Source organism: Emys orbicularis, chromosome 7 (assembly GCF_028017835.1).
Source record: "Emys orbicularis isolate rEmyOrb1 chromosome 7, rEmyOrb1.hap1, whole genome shotgun sequence".
NCBI classification, from domain to species: Eukaryota; Metazoa; Chordata; order Testudines; family Emydidae; genus Emys; species Emys orbicularis.
The window spans coordinates 112,185,543-112,213,208 of record NC_088689.1 but is presented as its reverse complement, the minus strand read 5'-3'; the positions used below and the strand labels follow the sequence as shown (position 1 = coordinate 112,213,208).

General features: G+C 45.8%; 1 protein-coding gene across 1 annotated transcript in view; it reads right to left on the bottom strand.

Moving 5' to 3' along the window:
* FGD5 (FYVE, RhoGEF and PH domain containing 5) overlaps nucleotides 1-27,666 on the bottom strand; it is a 137,357-nt gene that overhangs the window by 84,952 nt on the left and 24,739 nt on the right. Inside the window, exon 2 of the mRNA XM_065408176.1 lies at nucleotides 181-310. Within this exon, the coding sequence (XP_065264248.1) occupies nucleotides 181-310 (130 nt within the window). The remainder of the gene's footprint in view (nucleotides 1-180; nucleotides 311-27,666) is intronic.

Genomic DNA, 27,666 nt, shown 5'->3' with positions numbered 1-27,666 from the left:
AGCTATTTCTAGAGTGCTACTGTGAGCCCCGCAACCCCGTGTCTGTCGACCTGGGTTGGGAGGCTCGCTGCCATGGACTGTGTAAACATATCCAAGCGTCAAGGATGTTTTCATCCTTGTTTTTCTTCCCTTCCCCCTTGAGTGTTTCCTATATTCCCCAGACTGTTCCAGAGCTCTTACTTTATGGACGAGGCTGGGATCCCCCTGGCTACTCTCCTCATCTTCTGAACTCTTCTGTTCCTCGTCTGATGTGACGTCCTCCACGGGTACCACAGAGACAGGGCACACCTTGTAAGGCTCGGTATAGGCACTGTAAGCAAAAGGAACAGATCAGCCCATCACATTCTCACCATGCACGCCTCGTCACTGTTACTCAGACATAAGTATTCCATAGGCAGCCCAGACACAGCTAGTGGCAGGTAAACCCAGTAGGTCTGTTAAACTTGGGAAGCAGGATTCCTGGAGCTTCCTGCTTTTTGATAGTAAGTTCAGAGGCTGCCATGAATGTGAAACATAATAGGAGGAAAGTTAACGAAACTCTTTAAACCTCCCAAAAAGTTTGGTGTTTTGGTTCAGTCCAAGCTTGGGGCAGAAGTTTGACCGGGTTCATATTTTAGGGCCACAGTTCGAACTGGTTTGCCCTTTGCTAGATACAACCACCCCAAAATGAATATAATAAAATAATAATGACTAACAATGATAATTAATAATAGAGCGTAGATACTGTGATGCTGGGTTCTCTAGGGATACTTCAGATCAGTAAAACAGCACAATAGTAACACCAATAACCATAGATAAAGTGCTAGCAATGGGCTCAAACCAAATCCTCAGATCTAAATATTTGTGAATTGTTTCAGTGGAATCTGAACCCAGATCCAGATTCTGCAGCTCTGGCTCATCTCTGTATTTCATAGCACCTTCCACCTGAGGAACTCAAATCATTTTGCCAATGTGGATGAATCATGAGCCTGAATGCCAGTCACAGAGTACTATGAAGGTGGCCGTGGGTGAGTTAGTGTGACTAAGTGCTGGATTTGCCCTGGATTTCACCTAGAAAGTCCACTACGAAGGGAGTTTATAACAGTACATATAGGCTGCAATTTCACTGGCACTGGGGTAAAGGTGAATGGGGCAGAAGAGGCCTCCACAACCCCAAATGTGGTGAGCACAAGCTATGGAGAAGCCATGGCCAGGGAAATCACTGATCTCCTGGGGAGTATCTATGGTGGGGGCTTTATGCATTTCCCAGTGGAAACTAAAGCTGTCCTACCAAGGTATAATCCCCCGAGGAATGGCTGCTGGTGGAAACATCACCTGCCTCTCCTCAATATGAATCAGCACTACAGTGACTGGACACCCACTGACACAGAAAAAGTTTTTTTGCCAAGGTAGAGTATGAATCTAGCCCTTAGTCCTTATTTTCTGAGGGCCCAATCCAAAACCTGCTGAAGAGAATGACTGAGGAGACTCAATAGGCTTTGGACCAGGCCTGATTTTTCATTCAGGAATGCAGCTCCCTGCTGAGGAGAAATTATTTGATTTTTACATTCATTTATAAACAGTTAGACAGCTCTGCCACAGCTCCTCCAAGATCCTCATTGCCGGAGTGCAGCGGAGATCGCTCCAATGGCTCAGAGGGGAGAGAGGCTTCAGGGAGTTGCTCTGCATACTCTGCCGCAAGAGGATGGTGGTAGGTAGAGGTTGAGCCTCTTCTGTGCCTAAGCATTGTCTTCCCTTGTTTATTATTAGTGTCTGTGGTTTTTCAGTGTGGGCGGCATCACTGCACTTCCTAAACCCTGCCTAGCTGCAACAACAAAGGAGCCTCTGTGGATCAGCTCCACCCCTCACTTCCAAGCTTTTATTGATGGTAATTGCTTTATTACTTTACTTTCCTCACTCCCAGTGCTTGAAATATATACAACTCTAAGGCCAGCTTATCTTCACTAACCCTCTCATCCATCAGGGAGTCTGACAATGTGGAATCACAGGTTGCTATTTTAAAAGTGATGTATGTGGGTGGCATTGGCAGCAGAACGCTAGGGGCAGATGCTCCCAAAGCATATCATTTTAAAGGGGTGTCTAGACACACTCTATTAGTGTTAGGGGGATATATTTCTACTTTTGTCCCATCCTCCTCTGGTTCTGTTACCTATGGTCTGTCCTCAGGTTTAGTTAGGCTTCGAGGCGTAACTCTCTTCTTGAATCTCTGATTGTCTTAAACTCTTCTTCCATCCTAATACCCAGATCCAAAACTCATTAAAATCAATGGCACGCTTTCCATTGACTTCAGCGGGCTTTGGATCAGGCCCTAAATACAAGGGTCTCCTTCTCACATATTAACTCTGCTCCACCAGCTCTGCCTCATTTCATCCTACACCCTGTCCTACTCCCTACACTCCCCCCGAGCTTCTCTCCTCATTGCTCTCTTTGACTTTTCTGTCCACTCCTTTCTCCCTCACCTACATATGCCTCAGCCTCCCAACCCCATATAAACCTCATGCCCTATCTCTTTTCCTTCAAAATCCTTCTGCAAGCCCAGTTGTTCCTAATGGCCATAAGTCCTCTGTGATGGGGTGCTCACCCCACACTACAATGGAGGGGTTAAGGTGGCTCAGAAGGGCTAATTAGCTGGGTAGGCTGCACCTTGGGGGAGATTAAGGCTTGATGACAAGCACTAATTGAAGATGTAGCCCATCTGGGCAGGAGTAGCTGGAGGCTTGAATAAAGCCAGGAAGTCAGAGCAGAAGAGGGGATAGAGTGGAGGTCTGCAGTCTTTCTCTGGGTCTCAGGAGGAGTGAAGGAGGAAACCCAGGGGTACAGCAGATGCCAGGGGATCCATACATTGTGGTAAGGAGTTACCCAGAAGGGTGTTGGAGAAGAAAGCCAGCAGAGGGCAGAGTAGAAAGAAGCCCATGGAAATGGCAGCAAGGGTTGAGATGGTGCAGAATTTGGCTGCTGATTGTAAGGTCCCTGGGATGGAACACAGAGTAGTGGGCAGGCCCAGGTTTCCCTACCAGCTATTGTGGAAGTGGCACAGCCTTGATTGGGAAGACTGTGTGGAATAGTACCAGACAGCGGATCTGATGAGACTTTGTTACTCCAGGAGGGGAAAACTGTATAGTGTCCTGGCCAGAAAGCCAGGCCTCGGAGAGGAAGCACTGCGACTCCTAGACAGCAAGAGGGGCTGCAGCACCAGCGAGTGACAGAACGGGGCCTCAGCCCAGGCAGAGCCAATCCGCAGATGCAGCTACAAGGGGGAGGCCCAGTGGTGAGTAGACCCCGTTTGGTGGAGAATGCAGGCATGACAATTGACCAACATGAGGAGTCTGAAGGCCTGCAATTAGGGTTTCCAACTTTCTAATCTCACAAAACTGAACACCCTAGCCCCGCCCCTTCCCCAAGGCCCTGCTCCTGCTCATTACATTCCCCTCCCTCCGTGGCTTGCTCTCTCCCACAGTCACTCACTTTCACTGGGCTGGGGCAGGAGGTTGGGGTGCAGGATGAGGTGAGGGCTGGAACTGGGGGTGTGGGCTCCGGGGTGGGGCCAGAAATGAGGGGTTCAGAGTGCAGGAGGGGGCTCTGGGTTGGGGCAGGGAGTTGGAGTGTGTGTGTGGGGGGTGAAGGCTCCAGCTGGGGGTCCAGGCTCTGGGATGGGGCTGAGGGATTCGGAATGTGGGAGGGGGCTGCGGGTTGAGGCAGGGGGTTGGGATGTGAGAGGGGGTGTGGGCTCTGGGGTGGGGCTGGGGATGAGGGGTTTGGGGTGCAGGAGGGGACTCTGGGATTCTGGGGGTCAGGGCTGGGGCAGGGGGTTGGGGCGTAGGCTTACCTTAGGTGGCTCCCGGTCAACGACGCAGCGGGACTAAGGCAGCTCCTTGCCTGTCCTGCTCCACGCTGCACCCTGGAAGTGGCCAGCAGGTACGGTTCCTAGGTGGGGGGGGGGGGCAGGGGCCACGGTTCCCAGCCAATGGGAGTGCGGAGCCGGTGCTCGGGGTGGGGATAGCACGTGGAGCCCTGTGCCTCCCCCCGCCTAGGAGCCGGAGCTGCTGGCTGCTTCCGGGGCGCAGTGCGATGCCAGGACACCTAGGGACCAGCCTGCCTTAGACCCGCAACATCGTTGACTGGACTTTTAATGGCCTGGTCGGCGGTGCTGACTGGAGCTGCCAGGGTCCCTTTTCAACCAAGCGTTCTGGTCGAAAACCGGACACCTGGCAACCCTGCCTGCAATAGGGAAAGGACAGGGAAAGGGGACCATGGAGCCACCATGTACGGAAGCCTTCTTTGCAGTGGACAAATATACCCTACTGAGGTGGGCACACTAGGCAAGGAACTGACTATGGCCATTGGGAAGAAAAAATTGGCCATGCTGGCCAAAGAGCCTGAAATAACATACAGTTTGGGAATAGAGTATCCACTTCTTTGTTGTGTAATGACATCTATTTATTCTCAGGACACACTACCAAGAGCAGAGAGCATGTTGGTTGGTGAATGAGTTGTGCTAAGTGATAACTGCTCTAATGACTGCGTGGGCTTTTTGTGTGATATCACAGCACAAGGTAGCTGAAAACCTCTGTTAATTGTTGGCACATGAGTCACTAGTGAAAAGAGTGAGGCTTTTATTTGTCAATTCCTCTTCCCACCCTTGTGAATAGACAAGGATTCCCTCACTTCTCTAGCCCGCTCGGTGACTCTGCCCTCTGATAGAGCCGCACATTCTGATCCTGGGCCATCACCGCTGGCCAGTCCTCAGGTGAACAGTGACAGAAGACTAAGTACAAGAAATAAAAACATGCCACAATCACCCACAGAAATGGCTCGAGCCAAAGCCTGCTTAAGTCTGATCTCACTCACACCAGCGTACAGAGGGAGTAACCCTGCTGCAATCAATAGAAAACTATTGTAAGTGAGAGGAGAAGGAAGTTTGGCCATTAGAGCCTCTTAAAAGTTACTTTGCCTCATTAGCTGTGGAAAGGTCAAAGATAATTAACATTGTCCTATGATGGGACATCCCTTGGGGGGGAGGGATAGCTCAGTGGTTTGAGCATTGGCCTGCTAAACCCAGGGATTGTGAGTTCAATCCTTGAGGGGACCACTTAGGGATCTGGGGCAAAATCAGTACTTGGTCCTGCTAGTGAAGGTAGGGGGCTGGACTCAATGACCTTTCAAGGTCCCTTCCAGTTCTAGGAGATAGGATATCTCCATAATTTTATTTATGATGTGTAATGAAGATGCCTGGAAAATGCAGTATTGTTCTGGCTAGATCCTCCAGCCTTTCAGGACCCCTGATTCCATGAGTCAAGGAAAATACTGGGTACTGGAATGTAATATGCTGTAAGGCAGGATTCCCTTCAAGATCTTTGTAGATTCTGAATCCTTCACTTCCTGACCTGTCTAGATTTACTTTTCTCTGTAATGCACCATCGATAAACTTGGATGATAATTATGCTAGAGTGCTAGTCAAAAGTTTGCACTCACTACAGTGCAGTGTCAGTTACCTGAAGCTGGTGACACAGAAAGTATTGAAATATTCACATCTTTCTCCAAGCTTTTCACCAACTGCCAGATCTTTCTCCTGACAACACTTACTCTATGGACAAATTTTCCTCCTCCCTTTACAATCACAGTACTGAGGGCAAGCTAAGGTCATGGGGTGCTAGTTCCATATACTTGGGAAATATTTTTGATGAGAAACTAAGCTGTGCAAGTTGTATCGATGTACTATGGGGATGGTTGTCCTGACAATGCATGATGATGATTGATATTTTGGCACTTCAACTTCTGATCCTGGGGGGGAGGGCAGAAAGTTCTGAGGCCAGGCAAAGGTGAATTGTGATAAAAAGAAAAGTTAAAAGAACTCCTCTCTCTTCCTCTACCTCCCTTCCCCCCCAAAAAACGTGCAATTTGAGTTTGGCTGAAAGGTCATATTTTATCTGCACTGGTTCACTCATCTCTCATTATAAACGTCCAGGAGTTCAACAGAAAGAACAAAAAGGCTCTTGAATTCCATCTCCTTCTGCCAGTTTTGGTTTGAAATTTGCCTGTTTAAAAGATTAAAGATTATTTCATTTAGGATCCACCATGACATGTTATCCAAGATCTTGGGGATGAGGAAAGACCCGGTAACCTAAAGCGTCTTCCCAAAGGATTATAACAACAATTAATAATATCTCATTAATTCCATCATTCATTTTTAAAATGACAAGTGATTTAGTGGCATTATCTTCTGAATGGGGCTGGAAAGAAATATGAATGAGAGATGGGTTTTGGTGCCATAGATATTCAGGGCACACAAACTGCACAATTACAAATGTATCCCTTCTGCAACCATTCATATTCGACCCTGATTATTTATGGTGGGCAATATGTTCTCCTTCTCAGAAGCTATTATTCTCTATAGTGTAAGAATTTTAAGCAGAAAGAATCTCAGAAAGGGCAGTGGAAGAAGGCAGAGGAGCTTGGCTAAGTGTTCTTGCCTGCTCAGGGATATGAACTAGGGGGCGATAGGCCAGTAATAAAGAAATAAGTGCTTCTAAAATCCCCCTTAGTCCCATGTCAGAGATCAGAAAGTATATGGGTTTGAGATATCGGGAATTCTCTCTTTCTGACAAGCTTATCTGTTTACCTAATAGATCTTGGATACTGCTCGGGGGGGGGCACCATAAAAGAAATAAACAAACTTGCAAAGCCACCTTGCTTCACATGCCACGGCAGAGTCTTGATGGTAAAATAAAGAGCAATGACTTGTTATGATAGTAATGTCTTGGATCATTGAGTCTAGAAATTAAAATACATCTCACACACACCAAGGATTGTCTTATATTCATATTTGCTCAGGGGGGAAATTGCTCAGGATGCTGTTGTGCCATGATATCCCAACAACTGCTAACCCATAATTGCAGGGTTTCTTGAATCTTCCTAACTCTAGAGTAAGCCGGTATTGGCCGCTGGTGGAAGCAGGATAGTGGACTAGATGGACCATTGGTCTAATCCAGTGTGGCAGTTCTTATGAAGTTTATATCATCAAGATGAAATACACCAGAGTGCCCCCTCCCCTGGCCCCCCGTCGCTTCATGGTGATGTACAAAGGTGTCAAGTACTGATGGAGTCACAGTGTGAAGGTGCAATCTCATCTCATTTAGGAGCTGCATTGCAATGTTAAACTGTAATATTCCAGATTATCTGACTGCTGTCGGAGTGCTAGGCTGGCAAGATATAGGTCCTAGGAAAATCACAGATGTCCTATATGTTTGGGGACAGAGGTGACCAGAGTGTGTGAAACTCAGCCGCGTTTGGTTCACAGAGATTTTGTGTACATTGTCTCCCCAGTTTTGCTTCATATGCATTTGACGGCAAGATCCAAAGATAAACTCAGACAAAAGAGGTTTGCCTGATTTTAAGTTTGTACCAGGCAAAAAATCAGCTTTCTTGCCATTTACCCCCAAAACCTCAAATCCTTAGGAGTCACCTGAAATTTGACTCCAAATTTGCTTGAAACTCCGCTCCAGGTTTGCCGAAAGGTTCCTAGATCTGGGTACATTTTAGAGTGGGTTTTGGACTGGCAACAACTGCCCTCTATATTTCCGCTAGTTTAAGGTATTCAATCAACCCCGCATCTCAGAACCCCACAAACTTGGGGGGAAATCAGATTAGATATTAATTTAGCAGCTGGCCCTTTGTTTGGATAACAAACCAATCCAAACTGCCCCCCCACACCAACCCCCAAAATCTGAACCCTCTTGATCTTTAGACAAGTTTGGATTCAAATCTGAATTCAAACTTTGAGACTTAGGACTATGTCTAGTTTTTCCATAAACTTTACACACAGTTCTAGTAGCAAATGTTTTTATTCTGCTTCATGCCCAGGTCCCCTTAACTGCTGTCTATTACCACTGATAGAATTATGTGCTCGTGTGGGAAAGAAGCTAAAGAAACTAACTGTTCCTTCATTCAGACAAAACATCTGTGGATTTAGACCTAAAATAATGATGGATGATATTTTTCTTAGCCTGTTAGGTAATCCATCCATTGAACATGTGGAGGGGAAAGCTAATCATGTTTTAATCCTATTTACTGCTTATGGTTTCGAGTTTGCAATCCAAGCCCTGGAGTTGTACCTGTTGGGAGCTGTACCTGTCACTTTTTATTGAATGTGTATTATAGCCCTCGTTTCCTCATATTAACTACAAGAGTCTCAGAACTCAAACTTTCTCCTTTCCACTGTATAGTGCGGGGGGACGTGAGCCGTTCTGGAGTCCCTCCATTTTCTTCTCCCATTTACTAGAGGGAGTAAAACTAGAACTTTTTGCTTCAGCCCCTTGAACTTCAATGATCCAGATAAAAAGAAGCCCAGGTTGGAATCACACCTCATTTTCATTCTGCTTTTGAAAAACCCAAACCATTATAGAGACTGGGCGTAACTGGACCCTTCACCTGGCAACACCCCTCCTTCCCCCTGAATGTAGGTGGTTCAGATAACTTGGAACCCAAATATGCAAAACCCAAACCTGGTCTCCTCGACTGCACACCCTTGCTATCTACGCCTTCCCGCTCCACAGGTCCTGCATAACAATGACACTTGCTCCAACCAAAGAAGGATGGACGTGGTTCTCTACAACTCATCCCACTGCTCTTGTCCCATGTGCAGAGAACCACAGGATGCTGATATAGGGTGTTCCCTGCCAAGCAGGAGCTGAGCAGATCACGTCTCAATCTCTGTCCAAATTACAAAGGAACATGCACAACCTTGAACTCTGATTCCGTCTCATTTTTTTCATCCCAAATGGACCATTTATTATCACTTGTAAGTAGCTCATTACTTTAGCTTTACCTATCTAGGACAGAAGATGTTTGAGTATCAGTAGGCTCTTTTGATTCTCAGACTCAATGTGCAAAGCCTGGTTAACTCTGCAAAGTTCTCTTTATGCTAAAGGAGACAGAACTATGTCAACTGCAAACTTGCCCAAGGACTCTGCCAGCTACTCTGGTTGTGCAACTGCTTCATTCCAAGAGTAACTGCAGAACGATTGCTTTTATAGCCATCCTGGGAGGCAAGCAGTGCTGCAAACTCAAGACCATTCCACTTATAGCTTTGTTGGCTTCTCCCCCATCCCCCAAACTCTGGGCTAAGCATGAGGAATCAACACTCAGCGCGGAGAGAATGAGCATCCAGAGGAAACACTGGAACACAGAGCAGAAGTCAGCAGAATCCAACGGAGGAGAACAGAACAGCCGTTGGGAAAGGAGAGCAATCTGTGAAGCCTCAGAGGGAAGGCACAACTGAAATGCAGTTTCAGTAACAAAAGTGCCAATCTCAACTGCTAAAGCTGACAGAATTTCCTTTTCATTCTGTGCCCCTCTCCCTAGATATGGGGGCCTGATCCTGGAAACTTTCTTTAGGCAAAAACTCCTATTAGAGGGAATGAAGACTTGCCTGCAATGAGGTTTCCATGCTCATTAGAGATGCATTTAAAAATACATTGCGGATTGGTGGATTGTTCTGAAGTGTTCTGTTCGGTGTTTTAAGGGATAGATACTTAGACTTGCCCCACATGTCCATGCAGGGAGTAACGGAGAGTAAAACCCCTTTATGCCCCCGTGCAGGCTATCGGCTGCATCCATGTTGGAGTAACCAGTTGCGCCACACCCACTTACTCCCATCCTGGAACAGGTGGATCAGGAGAGAGTGGGGGAAAGGGTAGAACCTTAGCCTCACCCCCCTTCTTGTTTGAATGTTGTAATTCTCTGCTGATATAGCCCAGAGGAAAATTAGCACTACCTGGAGCAAAGGAAAGGGGCAAGGAATAGTGACTCAGTGGGTATATGTGAGGCAGACTGCTTCCTGGGGCTACCCAGGGGGTGGTGAAAGTCTACCTCTGAAATGGGTGGGGCAAAATTCTCTTTTCTAGTCCATACAGAAGGCAGAAGCTCCATCAAAGGTATGGAGATCAGAAGTTCAGATCAGAGAAGAAAAATGTACCCCATCTATTTCATTAGTTCCCAAAGTTCACCAACAGATTTGGAGCATGTTTGAGTCTATTATTTCACCTAGCTTCACTTGTAAAGAGATGGGGGTGCCTCCTTGTCCTCTTTCTTCAATGGAGAGCTGATTGTTTGAAACATTTCTGATGAGAAATGGCTTTTCCATCAAAATAAAAATGTTTATGGAAAATGTCCCTTATGGCTGACATATTCTGGGGTTTTAATGAAAACCTCAAAATAAAGTGAAAATTTAAAATTTTCAGTAAAACTCTTTTTTAGCGAACATCAGTTTTTGAAAACCTAAACATTCTTGGTTATGGTTTTGCAACAAAAAAAAACAATTTGCAGGAACATTTTTAAAAAATGAAAACATTTTGATATTTCCAGTGAAAAACAATTGGCATTTTTTTTTAGACCAGCTCTCCTACATCCCAACAGCGAAATTCCAGGGTCATGGTCCCCTTCTCTCATAGGTGAATGATTGAAACAGAATACAGCTTACAAGAATACTTGGCTGTGTAGGGGGACAGTTCTACCTGCTCCCAAAGAAGGGTACCTAATAGCATGATGACAGCTGTGAAGCCAGAGAGCAACCTATGGTAGATTGTCTTGTTAACTTGCAGATGATATTTAAGTGGTCCTGTATCTTTCTTTATTAAAAACTCACAAAAGAGATGAGCTATGAAGTGGCAAAGAGGCTGCGGTGTGGCCTGGCATGGATCTGAGCTGCTAGCTCAGCACAAGCCAAAGCACCAGTGAAGCAGATAGAGGAATAGATTGGGAGGCTTATTAACGGCTTAGCCTGTTTCTCTCTCCCGCCTCTCTGAAACTGCCTTTCTGCAATTTGTAATTGTTTGTCCCAGCAGACGCAGAATTAAGTTTCCCGCTCTCTCCCAAAGATAAATGACTACATTATGCTCATGTAAGAGCACATTATAATTTGGTAAGAATGCCTGAGTATATTACTGTGGTAATCATTATGAATGAGGCTATTAAAGGCTAGTACACTAGCAAACCTTGCAATATTGCCTTCCTGTGGCACGGGACCTCATTTACAGGAGCACTTCATTCCAGCAGCACTGGTTTATTTTTAAAGGGATGATAGTGGATTGCACTGTTATGAAATTAGTAGGTCCTCCTGTCCAGTTCCAGAACCAATGCAGGATTGTTCCTTACAATCCCTCCAGCACCTTCTCCTGACCACTATGACTGAGGTCCTGGGGCAGCTTCCATCAATTTAGGGAGACTATTCCATAGTCTAATAGATCTCAGTGTCAGAAAGTCTTTCCTGACATTCAGCATCCATTTTCCTTTGCTTAACTACATACCATTATCCCTAGTTATGCTTCCATCAGAGGTGCAAGTAAGCCGGTACGCCCCGGTACAGCGTACCGGCAAGAACCAGTTTGCTGTACCGAGGTGGCCTAGCTTCCCCAGGGAGCAATTTAAAGGGCCTGGGGCTCCCAGCAGGGGCTGGAGCCCCAGGCCCTTTAAATTGCCACCAGAGCCCCACTGCTGGAGCCCTGGGGTAGGGCTGCGGGCAGGGCCGGCTCCAGGGTTTTGGCCGCCCCAAGCAGCAAAAAAAAAAAAAAAAAAAAGCCGCGATCGCGATCTGCGGCAGCAATTCGGCGGGAGGTCCTTCGCTCCGAGCTGGAGTGAGGGACCGTCCGCCGAATTGCCGCCGAATAGCTGGACATGCCGCCCCTCTCCAGAGCGGCCGCCCCAAGCACCTGCTTGCCAGGTTGGTGCCTGGAACTGGCCCTGGCTGCAGGGCTCTAGGGGCTATTTAAAAAGTCCGGGGCTCCCGCTGCTTCTACCGCCCCAGCCCTTTAAATAGCCGCCGGAGCCCCACTGCCACTACTCCAGGGCTCCGGTGGCTATTTACAGGGCCGGGGCGGTAGAAGCAGGGGAGCCCCAGGCCCTTTAAATAGCCCCCGGAACTCAGGAGTAGTGGGGGGCTCCAGGGGCTACTTAAAGGGCCCGGGGCTCCAGCTGCCTCTGCCGCCCCGGTCCTTTAAATAGCCGTGGGAGCCCTGCCGCTTCCCCAGGGCTCCCGCGGCTATTTACAGGGCCGGGACGGTAGAAGCAGGGGAGCCCCGGGCCCTTTAAATAGCCCCCGGAGCCCTGGGCTGCTGCTGCTACCCCGGTGGGGGTGGCACTTACCTTACAGGGTGGGCTGGGGATGGCTCTGACTCCCACATCCACGCCCCTTCCGGGGGCCAGAACTGGCCCTAGCGTATCGGTAAGTCACTGGACTTACTTTCACCCCTGCCCATGTTCTTATGCTATGCTAAACGTTTCTCCCTCCTGATGCGTGGATCCTGAGCTGCAGCTGAGAGAACACTAGGCAAGGGATGTGTTGTGCAAATGTGTCTTTGTCATCTTTCCACTCCCTCATTCTTGGTGTCTCTGCACTGGGTCCAGTTGCCTGGGGCTGCTTAGAGCAGCCTGTGGGGTGCTATAAATTGTGCTGATTGACTAAGAGCACATGGGGCTGTTTCGCTGGTGGATAATCACCAGGGTGCAGGGATGCCCAACCCACACACCCTTTCCCCTGGTCATGCTGCCTGTGTCAGCTGCAGGGGCGATTTAAGATCCAGTGTGGCAGCTCCACCATGTGAAGATCCCCCTGTGAAAGAGGGAGCCTTTTTAGGGCCAGATCCACCAGGTGTAAGGCAGTTTTGTGTCAAGGAGTGTGCAGAGTAGCTTTATTGCAGGGCAGAACCTTCCCCTCAGTGCTTAGACCTTTTAGATGTGAACAGTCAGTCAGTCATTTATCTCATGTATATCTTTTGACAATCACCTGGCCATGACTTGGCACATGATAAGCTGCTATATAAGTTGCCTTGAATTTTGTTAAATTTCTGCCGCTATGGGAATCTTCTCAGTCTGGATATTTGAGCATGGAAAAATAAGCATGCCCAATCAAGACAAGTGAGTCAGTCTGTATTCATGAGATGTTTCCAGTGATCATGACACACAATCTCATCTCTAATTCTAGGGCTTTGGAAAACAATCACAGCCAACTTCATCTACTGCAGTTCTTTGGGGAACTTGGTTTCTATTGGGCCCGTTGACATTTTCATTTCCAGGTGTTGGTTAAGGATTCTGGTGTAGAATATTGGTGACAATAGACAAACTATGACTAGAATTTGTTCCAGGGACCCCAACAGTAAGCTAGGGTAAAGCTCTGCAGCCTAACAAATTAAGGTTCCTTGAGCCTTTCACCTCTAAAGTGTCAGTCAAATCCAGCCCAGGACAAAAACACTGAGCTGTGTGAAATGGGTTAGTGGATCTCAGTCCATGTCCTAAAGGGCAGGTGTACATATCACAACTGGTGCTAATTGGCCCCTTGCTGATAGTCTCTGGAGAGAGGCCAAGGATGGAATGGACCATGGAGACTGAACTCACTTCTCACTTGTATATGGTCCTGTCAAGTGTGTGGGGGAAGTTTTCACTGCAGCTGACCAAGCTATACCTGTTCTATAGCTAAATGAAGGACTTAATTGTCCAGGACTGTCAATCAGCACTTTACATCATCATTACATATATACACACACACACACACACACACACACACACATCAAAAACTCAAACAAACTCTGATGGGGACTGGGTCTCGCTAAAGGGGTGAAGCAAACTGGAGATAAAAAAAACAACTGTCATATTAAAGAAGTGGCTACATTTCAGAGATTGGTGTGTGTGTTTCTTGCATATGAGCTTCTAAAGTACTCTAAGATCCTCCAGAATTACAGGTAAGACACTATTATTACCCAGGAAAGAAATGAATGAAGGGGAGTGATGGGCTAGTGAACTGAGCATGAAAATCAAGAGAGCTAGGGCTGAATTCTCTCATGGCATAACTCCACTGAGTTCAGTGCAGTTAAGCCAGCAGGGAATTTGACAGCTAAAGTCTAATCCCATCCCTGACACTGACTCACTGTGTGATCTTGGGCAACTCAATTAACCTCTCTTAGGCATTCAGAAAAATGGGGATAATAACGCTTGTCCACCTTTAGAAGGAACTTTGAGATCTAGGATGACGTGTGCTGTACAAGTGTAAGGAATTACTATGTAATGAGGAGCACAGACCATCTTGGTTGCCAAATAGGAGAATAACCATGTTGAGGAGAGGCCAGGATTGGTGACCTACACTATTCTGTCCTACTAATGACCTCATCATTGACTGACTTGGGGCTGCCTTTTTACTTTCACATCAGCCCCCCATACTATGCTTTGGAAGTCTCATGGTTTGTTCAATTACAAGAAAGTGTTGTTTTCATTACAGGTAAATAGGAAAAAGAGCCATGAGCAGTAGATTGCAATGCTGCTTCAGCCCAGATTTGCATTAATTTCAATTTCATGGGTAACGTCCAATTTGTGGCTGGGATTTTCAAAGGTGCCTGGGGCACCCAACTCCCATTGAATTTCAACTCCCTCAGATGACACTGAAAAACTCATCCTTAAACTTTTCTCTTTGCCTCTGGAACCCGAGGGACTCACACAGAACTAGCTGGCTGTTGCAGCTGCTCAAGTTAAATCCATCCAACTACTCAGCTGACCCTGGGCATGGAGTAAACTCCTTTTTGGGGGATACAAATGGCTCTCCGCTTTTCTTAATTACATGTTTTGTTTTGTTACTGTCCTTTGGCAACATTGGAAACGTTGCAGTCCAGAATCAAAGCTGATTAACATTTACTCTCCAGTGATTATTTTCTTTCCAGTCCACTCACATGTTGGCCCTAAATAACTGCATGGAAAGAGCACATGTTTATTCTATCATCTCTGAGAACATACTGGGGGTTGCTGCGCACTGTGGTCCTTTTGTTTTGGTTCTCATGCTGGTTTCTCTGCACCACAATACAGGGCTTCACTCTCTCTGATATCCACAAATCTGGGAAGCTGGGATCTGCAATAGGCCTGCTTCAAACTATTAAGAAATGGACCTGGGTTGGAATGCACTCAGCTTGTGTTTTATATCCCTGCATACAATCTCTTCTGCACATCTGGTCGAGAGAAATGGGATTCCTCCATGCTATGTGAGATTTTTGCAAAGCAGCGTAAGAAAGAATTCCTTGAGATGCTGAATCTGAGAACTGATCATTCCTTTTACTTCAGCGGGAGTTTCTCTGGTACCATGTGCTCCATTTGAACTGTGGGACCTCAGGAGAACCCATCTAGTGAGCTGACTTTTCCTCTGTCAGGGAGCGTAGCCCATAAAACCACACACTTCAAATGTTCTCAGCGCCTCAGATCATCCACCCCAATTTTATTCAATGGGCCTGAATAGTTTATTAAAGCAAGGAGGCATGCAACAGTGTATATAAAATGTTGGAGCAATTACATGCTCTATTTGTGCATGCAACTAACCCTATATTATGTGTGCAAATGGGGTAACTGAGTACCCAAACAGTCAGGATTAACATGCACCTACTTTTCACACACAGTCTTGGCAATTGCACACATGGCCTGGGCATGAAATCACACGTGCATTTTTCATGTGGAATGTGCATCCAATTTTTTTTAATAAAGCGCTCTGGCCCAGATTTCCAAAGGTATTTAGGCTCATGCGTGCTTATGCCTTTCCACTGGCTTCCACCCTTGGAACAGTGAACAGTGAAGGCTGCTGGAAAAGCATCAATGCTGAGTTTACTGTGAGATTCTCTCACTGAACCCCTTGAGTGGGTCCCATGAGATAGCTCCCTTTTAATATCTTCATGGCCAAACGTCTTCTGCAAAGGTCAGTGTCATTAGGAAGACAGGGTAAGGCTGAGTATTCAATAGGCACTCTGAAGATTTTAAAAGCAACCTGGCCTTTATTTTCTATTGCAAGGGGGTTTGAATCTCTGCTGATAAGGGAACTGGTGCTACTCTTGATATTTCAATATCAAATCTGTTTAGAAATTATTTTGAAAAGATAATAGTAGATAATAGACCCTGACTGGGTCTTTTGAACCAGCGAAGATGAGACCCCCCATCCCCTTCCCCCCACACTGCCAGGGAATCCATACCAGGTTTCACAGTGAGCCCAGGACATGCTTAGACAGGACTTTGGGAGTTTGGTGAGTCAAGTGCAGCGTGAATACCCAAGTGGTGCAGACATGATCAATAAAGCTCATAGTTATGCACCTCACTATCCAGTCTCAGTGCTTTGAATTAAGAAGCTCCCAGTAAAGTGGGGCACCACGATAGTTACACATTATCCCTGGCAGCTTCCTATTTCTTTTGTCTTTTGCCTTGAATCTTGATCAAGACGGACAGTATCGCTGCCTAACAGCTGATTAGCAACTTGTTATTAGCTACACTCTTTTGCCAAGCAGCCTATTCAGATCTAGTAGCAGCTGCCGCAACTAAAATGCTGTAGTTTGAACTATCTTTGCTAGGGCATTTCTCATCTCAACTGCCATCTGGTGTTCCCTTGGACCTCGTTAAGAAAAGATCTTGATTCCTTCCCTAACACCCCACAGCATAGGGATATAGGGCTTGCCACACTAGATCAGCCCTTAAGTCCATCACGTTCAGAATCTTATCTCTAAAAAAGGCCAGTATTTCAGAGGGAGGCAAAAATCCCTCATAATGCACTTGGCCAATGTTCTACGTGGTGGGGAAAAAATCCTTCCTGACCCTTGCAGATGATCAGCATCAGATTACCCCAATTGGGGCATACACAGCTGGGTGAACTTGGATCTCTTTCTAGAAAGCAACCAGCTCTTTAGTTGTGCTGCAGTGCAGACAAAAAGAACAGCAATGGGGTTTGTGTTTGTTTGCCAGCCTCCTGCAAAATAAATGTCCCTTTAGTGGGATTGGAGGGGAAAATATGCTACAATAGGAAATTTATCTTCACTTTCCCTGTTATTTCAGCTCAAACCCCAGCACCTCTAAAGCCATCAGGAATTTGCATGATGAGACTGCTATCTATTAAGATACTAATGTTCATCAGCTACTCTAGTTGTGTTACCTTTCTCACATTGCGTTCAAATGGACTCTGGTACTTAGGGTAACTTAAATAGCACATGCTTTCAGCATGTGAAATGTGCCTCCCCCCCCAAGTTATTATCGTAAACTATCCCTGCAATGAGGCTAAGATTTTCTATAAAATTAACCATTATAGAGTCATAAATGTTCAAAGCCTCTGTAACAGGAGATGTACATTTCTTAAGTCAGCTAAATGATACTCTTCTTTAGATCATTAAAATCACTGCAAAGTAAAACTTAATGTAAGCAATCAACTTGAATGCAGCAAAAGATGCTAATAAAAGTGGGTGGACAAAAAGTTCCATGGCTGACAATATCTCAACAGAGACTGTAATCCCCAACTAATTCTCTTGCTTGTAGCAATGATATGGCTGAATGAGAGCAGATTGCAGACACATTATCTGCTGCTCCTCCAGCAATTGCCTGTAATCATTCCAAGAGTTAGCCAGTACAACAGAGGAAGCAATGGGCCTACTGGGACAGGCTAACCTTAAACTGACTGAATCAGTACAAAAGGAGGCTTTGCAACAAAAGTCATTTTGTTCAGCAGCACTTACATCATAAGTAGCTGAAGAGTCGATACATCCAGGATAGGAGAACTTGTACACCTGCAGCGTAACAGGCTGGCAGTCTTTGCCTGAAACATCTTACTCCATTAGCAGCTATTGATGCTGCTGGACAAGGGTTAAAGTAACTTGCTCATTAGATATAAGGGAGAGGGGAGTAGCTCTCAGGAGAGAAAGGATGTAATATGTGGCCTCAGCAATCCCAAGCAAGAGGGGAACTATAGGAGCAGGAGAAGGTCTGAGCTGATCATTACATTATTGATTATTTTGTTACTAAGTGAAACCCCAGAAGGGGCCAAGTGTGGACTCTGCATAGTGTGTCTCTGTGTCTGTACAGCAGGTTGGCCAAGGTGTCTGAACACATGCAATAAGTGGACAGAAAATGCAGTGAGCACTGGTATACACAGCAGAGGGAAGAGCTGGTCGAATGCTATTCACAAATAGACAAAATAAACTATCCCCAAATAAACGATTCCCAAAGAAATATTTTTGTTGTTCAAGCATTTCTATGGATGGCCAAATATGGTTCATCAAATAACTTGCTTGCAGACTTTCGCCCCATCAATGAGCAAATACATTCTTTAAACTTATTTTTTTAATTCACCCAACACTAGAGAGAAATATGAATTTGACTGGGGGCTTTGAGAGGGAAGAAGGGAATCAAAGAGGACTTCAGTAATGAGGGGCCCACATTTCAGTGCCCAAGGAGGCCACACATTTGTGTTCACACATTGGAAGTGTGCATGCAAATCCATAACTGCACACACACATGGCTAACTGCACACCTGTCTAGCCACGTACATGCATGACATTGGGGATGTCTTGCTCTGGAATCACCAGCTGTCTCAAAGATAAAATGGAAAAGGAAACATAGGGCCAAAACCTGAGGGGTGCAGCTCCCATTGGTGTCAGGGGGATTTGAGGGTGCTCAGCACCTCTCAGGATTGGCACACTGTGATTTGCTTTAAATGAGTTTTTACAGCAATGACATGTCTGATCAGATAGAAAGAGAGTTCATCTTGTTTGCCTTCCGCTTCATGGTTCTTGCTCCTCAGATGCTCCTGGGGTAACATGCCTGTCTGATAAGGTGTCTGCATTAATGTCCCCCTTGGGCTCTCAGTTATGCTTTATGATACATTTGAAGCATGCATCTCTCCATCAGGTGGCTCCTTAGAAGCCTGGAAGGCAGCTGGCTACCAAGATGGAAAAGACCTATTAGCCTATGTTATCTAAATGTTGGCTGTTAAAGGATGCTCAGCGCAGTGAATGTACCTGCAAACTCCAACACCGCAGTTTCATAAGAAATAATGTCTACAGGCTGTGCATAGGCGCATGACCTCAGAACACCAGAAGACATTTACAAGGCATTTATCTCTTGCGGCGGAATGTACACTGATAGTCTAGCTGTGAAAGAAATTGTCTGGCCAGGCGGGAGGTAAGGACTGATTCAGTATCTTCCGGAGGTGAATAGAGGTGATTTGGCACCTCCAGGAAGCTGTGTAAGGTGGATCTAGTGATCGTTTCTGCAGGATCTATATATTTTGTCATTTTGGCCTTGGGGCCCCTTCCTGCATGAACCCTGCGGAGGGGAACAAAACAATGGGACAATTCTGTGGTTGTACTAGATCCATAGAGTCTACACATTCTGGTCCCATGCCTCCAGTCTGCAGGACCAGAGGGGCGTGGCATGGCCAGAGGATGAAGTCCAAAAAGACAGCCGAACTGCTCACATTCCAGCTGCCAAACCCCTCCCTCATTCTTGCACCTACCTCACAGAGACAGATGGGCCCTGGTTTTCTGTTTCTAAAATTTGGACCCTTGGAAGTTGCCTTACAAGTATTATAAAATGCCGTGTCTGGAGAAACAGATATGGATTGTTGATGCCGTATTCCTAATCAAAGAACATGTAGGAACATTACACAGCAACATCAGCTAAGTTAAGTTAGCTTCCTGTAACTGAATCAGTTCTTTTGGAAGGTGGATTAGAATGCCTTCTTATGGGTATAAAAAGGTGTAGCACTTAAGGAATCTCTGTTTCATTCACACTGGGACCAAACTTGTTGTTATGACCTATATACAGTGAAAAGGACACCACTAGCTAACAACGTTCAGAGGTCAGCCAAAGGATACCGCCTGTAACTTTTCCCAGAAACATGATCTAAAACGTATGCTTGGTTTTTAATATTGTGGCAGTATTCAATTAATTACAAAAAAACCCAAAACAAAACCCAAAGTCAGTTGGCATTTCCAGGACAGAAAAAAAGAGAGAAATGTCTTCAATTGTTTATTAACAGGAATGCTTAAAAAAACCCAAAAAACAACAACAACCCCCACCCCCAAAAGACCACAAACAACATTTTCAAGAGATATTCTCTCTCCCATCCCTCATTCCCCCCCACTTTTTGTATTCACAGCAAACTGCAGAGTGGATGATGCAATTTAATTATTCCCACCATCATCAAAATACTTAAAGGGCCAAATAATCCACTGATTTATTTCCTTTGCATTACAACTGGCTTCAAAGGGGCTTGGAGAAGTGTAAATCAGGGCAGAATCTGGTTATGTAAGAAAGAAGGAAAGAAAGCAAGCATGCACATCCATGGACCCATTTCTACAGTACAATTGCCTTTAAAAAGTCGCTATTGGCCAACAGTTATCAATATACATATGATACTCACATTTCCACTGTACTTAGAATAGGAAGTAACTGTGCTCTGTGTGAGGTATCTTTTGATAAATGTTGATTTTTAATGGCTACCACTGTATATTCTCTGCTGTCATCAGGGAACAGGGGCAGCTCCAGGCACCAGCGCAGCAAGCGTGTGCCTGGGGCGGCAAGCCGCCGGGGGCGGCGTGCCGGTCGCCGTGAGAGACGGCAGTCAGGCAGCCTTTGGCGGCATGCCTGCGGGAGGTCCGCCGGTCCCGCGGCTTCGGTGGCAATGCGGCAGCGGCGGGACTGGCAGATCACCCACAGAAACGCCGCTGAATCCGCGTGACCAGCGAAGGCCGCCTGACTGCCGTGCTTGGGGCGGCAAAAAACATAGAGCTGCCCCTTTCAGGGAATATAATGTTTCCTCATCTAATATATGTTTTGTTTGCCCATTAGAGAAGCCAGGGCTCTGAACAAATAGTGGAAGTCCAAGTCTCTGTTAAAATGAAATTATGAAGCCCTCCCATTGAGATCAGTAGAGACCACATTAGAATTGGGATTGGACAGCAGTGACTGTAGAAATTATCTTGTCAGATGCAACTATTTATTCTCTTTTTCAGTGGGCCAAATTTAGTGGCTTTGGATGCAGCTTCACTGAAGCCAAAGGAGTTGTACCAAGAATGGCTCTGATGCATTGGTTTAAAATCAAATGTGTTTGATTCACTAGTCAAAAGGCAGTTTTTCTAGCTGCCATTGCTACAAACTCTCCTTGGGGTCCGAGAACCCAGCTGTGCCCTTTTTACATCCTCCATCACAAGATTCTCCAGTCAGAATGTAGCTGACAATGCATCAAAATAAACTCCAGCTCCCTCACCTATACCTATATGGGCCAACACAAATAAAACGTTCTGAGCCCAGATCTCATTAAAGCTGGTGGGAAATTTTCAGTTAGCCCTTTATCAACAAATTCAAAGAGAACAAGGACTAATTCACCTCTTGTTGTAAATGCAGATCCACTGCCTTCTTTTTAAAGGCCCGTGACCAGCAATTAATATCTCAGATTCCATCTTTTTCAGACAGTGACTTCCCCTTTTGTAATATCTTAAATAGATACCAACTTAATGTACCAGTGATAATTGACAGAAATTAATAGCCATGGAATTTCCTTGTTTTAGAAAAACTGCATATTTCTTTTCTCTTTTTGACCCAATTTGTAAATTAGTTTGGAACATTTTCTAGGAAAAAAACCCAATGATTCATTATCTGAGGACATTAAAGGCCAACCAAAGGAAATACTTATTAATGTAGCATGTATTCCACCAGCCAACCCACTGCTAAGGCAGATCATCAGGACAAATATTGCAGCTGGGTTCTGAAAGATGCCAAAATAATTTTATGATTGCTAATAATACCTGCAGCTGTGGAAGCCAAGGTAACGAGAGGACAATCAAAGTTCATGCTTCAGGGTATTAACTCTGTGCTTGCAGGGGTCAGGAAGGAATTGTTTCTCCCAGATCACAAAATTGTGCAGCTGGTTAGGTACATTTCATTTTTGTTTGGTTTTTTTTTTAATCCTGATGTGGAGCAATACAAGATTTGACAGATGAATTGTCTGATCAGATATGGCAAAGCCTATGCTCCCATGTGACCTACGTTGAGGTAAAATCTTTCCCTTCTCCTCCCCTGCCCCCATGCCCATCCCAGGTGTACATGCTGCCAGCTGGGCAGTTTCCCACTCTCTGAGGTAGGGCAGGATGCAAGGAGCACTCAGGGGAGGTCTGCATTCCATATTTGTGTGTTGCTTCTACTCCAGCCTGTAGGGGATACGGGGGTAGAGGAGAGATAAAGGCATAGTTGTTGGATCTCTGACTGTGTGAATTCACCAGCCAGAGCCCCACACGTAACAGGAAGGGGGTGCACACCAGCTGCTAAAGTTACTGTAGCCCTGAGGCTCCAATGGCTGCAGAGGCCTGTGAGAAGAAGCCTGTTTTCAGAAGGAACCCCTGTACTAAACCTATTTATTGGGCTTGGCACATGATCTGGATCTTGATTTAAAAAGAGACCCCCCCCCCCACTCCCCTAGTTAAGGAGGGGAAACCTAAAGCTTCTGAGAAAAACAAAAGCACCAGTGAAATTTAGGGAATTTTGGAAAACATACACAGCGTCCTTGGGATTCTGACAAGCTGCACACACCCACGGTTCCACCACGCACTTTGACAAGGCTTTCAGCCGCCTCAGACCTCTGCCTACAGCTCAGCCTGGCTCACAGGCCCTTGTCCTGCATTTCCTGTAAACAGGGAACACTTCCTCCCTAGAGATGACCTGGCAATGAACTAGCAATGGCTGACGTTAGGATGCACCACACCCAAAGCCCTGCTGTGCCAGAAGGTACAATGGGAGGCTGATAATACATAATAGGTTATTAAAATCTGCTGTGCCCTTTATAGACTCCTCAGCATGCATTATTTACATTGAGTGTTAGCAATTGCAGAGCTTTTACTTTCATTAAATTGTTAGCTTTCCATATAAAGAGCTTTTTCTATCAAAAGAAAATAACAAGGGACACAGTTGGCAAAGCCTCTTCTAAGGGATCAACACAACTATTTATACTTTGTCAGTTTTCTCTTTTCTCTCCTCCCCTTCTTTGTGGATGGGTCTCACACTTGAACAGCTCCAGTATTTAACCATGAACAATGCTGAGGCACAAGCCCCCCGGTACCACTCGGAAGTCTTAGGTAGCGTAAGTAAAATGAAGATCTTACAAGCTAGTAACAATAGGAATCTCCATTTTGTTAATGTGAAACCCCTCTGCCTTCTTCAGACAGTATGGGCCATTTATCTGCATCATGTCTGAATATTCCTCTTATCTCATCTAGAGAGAGCTAGAGGAAAATAGGGAAAATGCCCACTATTCAGAAGGACATGCCTGAATGGATCCTGTACCTTCAACTCAAGTACAAACTGCCACCAACAATGAAATCATATGGCATTTTCTTCCCTTTCTTCTGTGTCAGATGACCACTCTGGGTCATATTCTGGTCTCTGATACACTGATGTAAATCTGGAGTAACTCTATGGTCTTTACACTAGTGAATTGAGAGCAGAATATGGTCCCCTCTGTCTCCGGTCATATCCTTCTGCCAATCATTTCTCCCATAAACCCTGACAGTGCTACCCAGCAAAGAAAGTAGTGCATAATATTACATGAAAAAAGAAAAGGGTTATTTACACCTTTGGGAGATCTGGCCATCATCCTGTCATTCGGTGGATATTTATGTTTGAGAGGAAGGAAGGCCCAATGGTTAGGGTACTAGCCAAGGACTTGGGTTCAAGTCCCTGTTCCACCACCAAAATCCTGTGTGACCTTGGGCAAGGTACTTAGCCCCTCTTTGCCTCAGTTCCCCGTGGGGATAATAGCAATGCCCTGCTTCACAGGGGTGTTGTGAAGTGCTCAGCTACTACAGTATCTAACATAGAACTTGTAGCGGGGTGGATACCCGCTCCTGCCCTGAGGGGTTGGAAAAGCCCTGCAGATGGCTGGGGCTGGGCAAGGTAAAACCCTGGCTGATTGGGGGAAGTGGCTGCAGCTGGGGCCACACCCCAAACAGACTCAGATGGCCTGTATAAAGAGGCTGGGAGCCAGGAGCCCAAGGGCACGTCTTCACTACCTGCCGGATCGGCGGGTAGCAATCGATCTATTGGGGATCGACTTATCGCGTCTAGTGAAGACGCGATAAAATCGATCCCCGATGGCTCTGCCGTCGACTCCGGAAATCCACTGCGGCAAGAGGCGGAAGCGGAGTTGACGGCGGCGTGGCAGCGGTCGACTCGCCGCCGTCCTCACAGCCAGGTAAGTCGACCTAAAATACGCAACTTCAGCTACGCTATTCACGTAGCTGAAGTTGCGTATCTTAGGTCGACACTCCCTCCCCCTCCCCCCCCGGTAGTGTAGACCTAGCCCAAGAGTCTCTCTCTGCATTCAGGGAGAGAAGGGCCTGGCTGCAGGGAGCTAGACACAGGGTACCTGTAGTGGAGCAGGGCTGGGGAAAGGCTGAGGAGCTGGGGAGCGCCAGCCTGGAAAGCCCCAGGCTGCGGCCTAGGAGAAGGCCAAGAGGTACTGGGGGTTGCAGAGGGCAGCCCAGGGCTAGTCCAAGGCAGCAGGTCCAAACCCCCCTTGCCAGTGATGAGTGGCCTATACTGCAGTCTGCCCCAGGGAGTGGGAGCTAGTTGGTGACTGGCAGTGGCCGAGTGCTGAGGCAAGGTGGGGATAGTGGGTGGGGGTTCCCCAGGGAGGGGAGACCCAGATCTGTGGGGTACTGCCAGGGGGCAGCATCCCAGTAATAGGGGCACCGGGTCCTGGGAGGGACACGGGCGCCAGAAGAGGACAGGCGGATCACCGGCCTGCAGAGGGCGCTCCAGAGGCTGGTGAGCTAATTCCCTGGACGACCAGCAGGAGGCGCCGCAGGGGTGAGTCCGGCCCTCTTACAGAACTGTACTGGCTGTTTAACTTGGGGGCACTCTCCTTGGGGGCAGAGTCCTGCTCCAGTGAAGCCAGTAACAAAACTGCCATTTATTCCAGGGTAAGAAGGATTCATCCCCCATGGCCCTATCCTGATGTGGCAGAGCCATGTTTATTTCAATGTTTTGTGGATTAACGATAACATTCCAGTAGTCAGTCAGGGATGCAGAAATGTATCTGGAAGTATTTAGCATGTGTGTTTGCTAATCTCGTCATTTCTTGCTGGGGGTTGTCTTGAGTTATGGGCGCTCTGAGTTCCTTTCGAGCAGACAGTTGGCATGATGCTTTCTGTACAAATACGCACGGAGGACAAGAGCGCCAAACAACGGAAGATTTATCTACCGCTGTTGCCCATAGAATTGCAAGTTAAAGAAAAATGCAGTAAAGCATCTCAGAGCACATTAAAATCATGTCATCCTGAGGAAGTTTCACAAGGCTATGAGGCTAGACAGAGTGGAGACATAATAATGGCATACAGTGGAGTTTGCATGAACTGCTCAGTGCTTGGAGAGTAAATCCACACAATAGATCTTGAGTCGGATATTCTGCTGTCTTGCTCCATGCATGCAATTAACTCTCAAAGAATGTACAATGCACCAATGCCCTGTGGGTTGGAAAGAGAATTTAGCCTTGTGAGAGATACATGGATCAACTGTTACTTTCCAAAACTCTGTTCTCTGGGTGGCTTTCGGTGTAAACAATATGGCAGTTGCACATGTATCTTTGCACATGCAATTCTAAAACTCTAGGCCTTGATATGCCCTGCATTGATTCATCTACTCTGGAGTTTGATATGAGGAACTCAGTTTAACAGATTAGGCAAATCTGATCATTAAACAGGGGAATGGAGCAAGGCAACACATTATAGTCCTCACAGAAAACACCATTTGGCACAATTCCCCTAGAGTTAAGAAGAGTGAAATCTAAAAAAGAAAGATGCCACCTTAGAAACGGACTCAATGGGATGCAAACAACTCACTGTACCAGATTCAAGCACCGCTTGCTGTAGCCAACATTTTTAATAATCTCTTTATTAATAGACAGCCCTAAATGTTTGGCATCTAACTCAACAGGCCTGAGATGGTAACAGAGTTGGCTGAAGAAGGAGGGCACAATTTTACAGTGAGATAAGGTCTTGAATTTCTACAACTGTTGGGAATAATGCCAGGAGAGAGGATAAAATTTAGTGCTCCTAAAGTGTTTATGATAATAGAGCCAGAGATCTTTCCATAGCAGATGATGAATTTCCATATTTCATCTTTTTTCAAGAGTTCTGTAACCTAGGAATGATCTTTTTCAAATCAGGAAAGGTTGCCGGGTATATCAAGGGAAAATGATGCACTGCCAGAATTTTCACAAAGGCTGAGTCAACAAGCGCAAGTGAATATGAAGATTCCTCAAAAGAATCAACCTGCTTAGAACTGGCATTACAAACAACCTGCATGTAACTAAGCCCAAATCAGAGAATGACCTCTAAACATTTACAGCATTATTGATTTCAGTTCACTTTCATCCATGCATAAAATAGGTCAACAGCTGGATATGTGCAGAGAGGGAAAGACAATGGAGAACAGAATTTGGAATTTCAAAAGCAATACTACATATATGGAGAAATCCATAGTCTGTTTTTTACCACTTCTAGAGTGGAGACAACCTCTCTGTTAGGCTAGTTAAGGTATTTTCTTCACTGCAGTAACAACATCAATGTCTAAGGTCCAAGGGCTATCCCTAAGGGAGAGAAGGTGGAGAGTGCCTCTCAAAATTATTAAGCTTTGGAGTTAGCTTGTGGGGATCTCCCACAGTGCATTTCATATTGTTGCATTACATCTGGAAGATCCAATTCCAGTCATCAAAGGGTTAACCTTCTAGTAACCAGGCAGAAACCAATGACTTCCAGTATGTTTTGGAGAATGGGAAACAATCACCTCCAGAACCGCGAGGGAGAAGTGAAATTCGGGTGAGGTGTTCAAGAGGAATGTGACTCTGATGAAGAGTCAAATTGGACCTAAAGGCGAAAGCAACAAGAATGCTGCAGGAAGGAAATCTAGGAATAGGTAGCTACCACCCAGGCTTTGTGTGAGTGTGAAGGGAACCCCCTTCTGCTTCCATTGAAACCAACAGTAAAACTCACATGGGCTTCCATGGGCTTCAGAGAACCCAACTAAACAAAGTGTTTAAGGTCCCAAATTATTAGCAGACCCCAAATACTGGTTTTAAAACTCTGTAGCTATTAGAGATAGACATAAGCTGCAACATTCAGATGCTGATTTCAACCCCTGTATCATGGGGTTCAAATCCAGGGTTTTGGTTCAGGCCCAGATCTACATGTGACATTTGAAGATGGAATATTTAAATTCAGTGTCCCCTCCACTTAGTTACAAAGGCCAGGATTCTGTGGTTCCCATGCAACAAATAAGGACACTTAAAAACACTTAAAGCAGAGTGGGCACTTCTGGAAAATGCTAACTGCTTAATTTTAGGTGATTGTTTGATATCATCAGCTGCTGTAGGGATATGGAACTGAGAACTTTTCATGACATCCAGATGATGGGCAGTTCTAATACATGAGATGCTGCTCATATACATCATCATTGATCTGTATCTTTATTGCCCAGATCCAGAACTGGAATGTTGACATAAAGTGTTGAAGGAGAGAAGAACGGGAGACACAGACAGAACTTAATGGACATATTTATGTTAGGATGAAATACCAGGAATCTGCCTGGTCATTTCTTACGATGGAGACCAAAGCCCTCATCAGATGTATATGATATAGTGATGAGCTAGAATAAATGCCTAGATAGATAGACAGATAGATGATTTGTGGCAGCCTTCCAAGGGCTTACAGCAACAGGTTTCAAAGACAAAAATACTTGCATTATAAAGGAACAAGATCAGAGGGGAAATGAGCAGAGGTATAAAACAGAACCTGCTGCAATAAGAAGTGCTACTGGGACAGAGAAACAAATCTAAGGAGAATT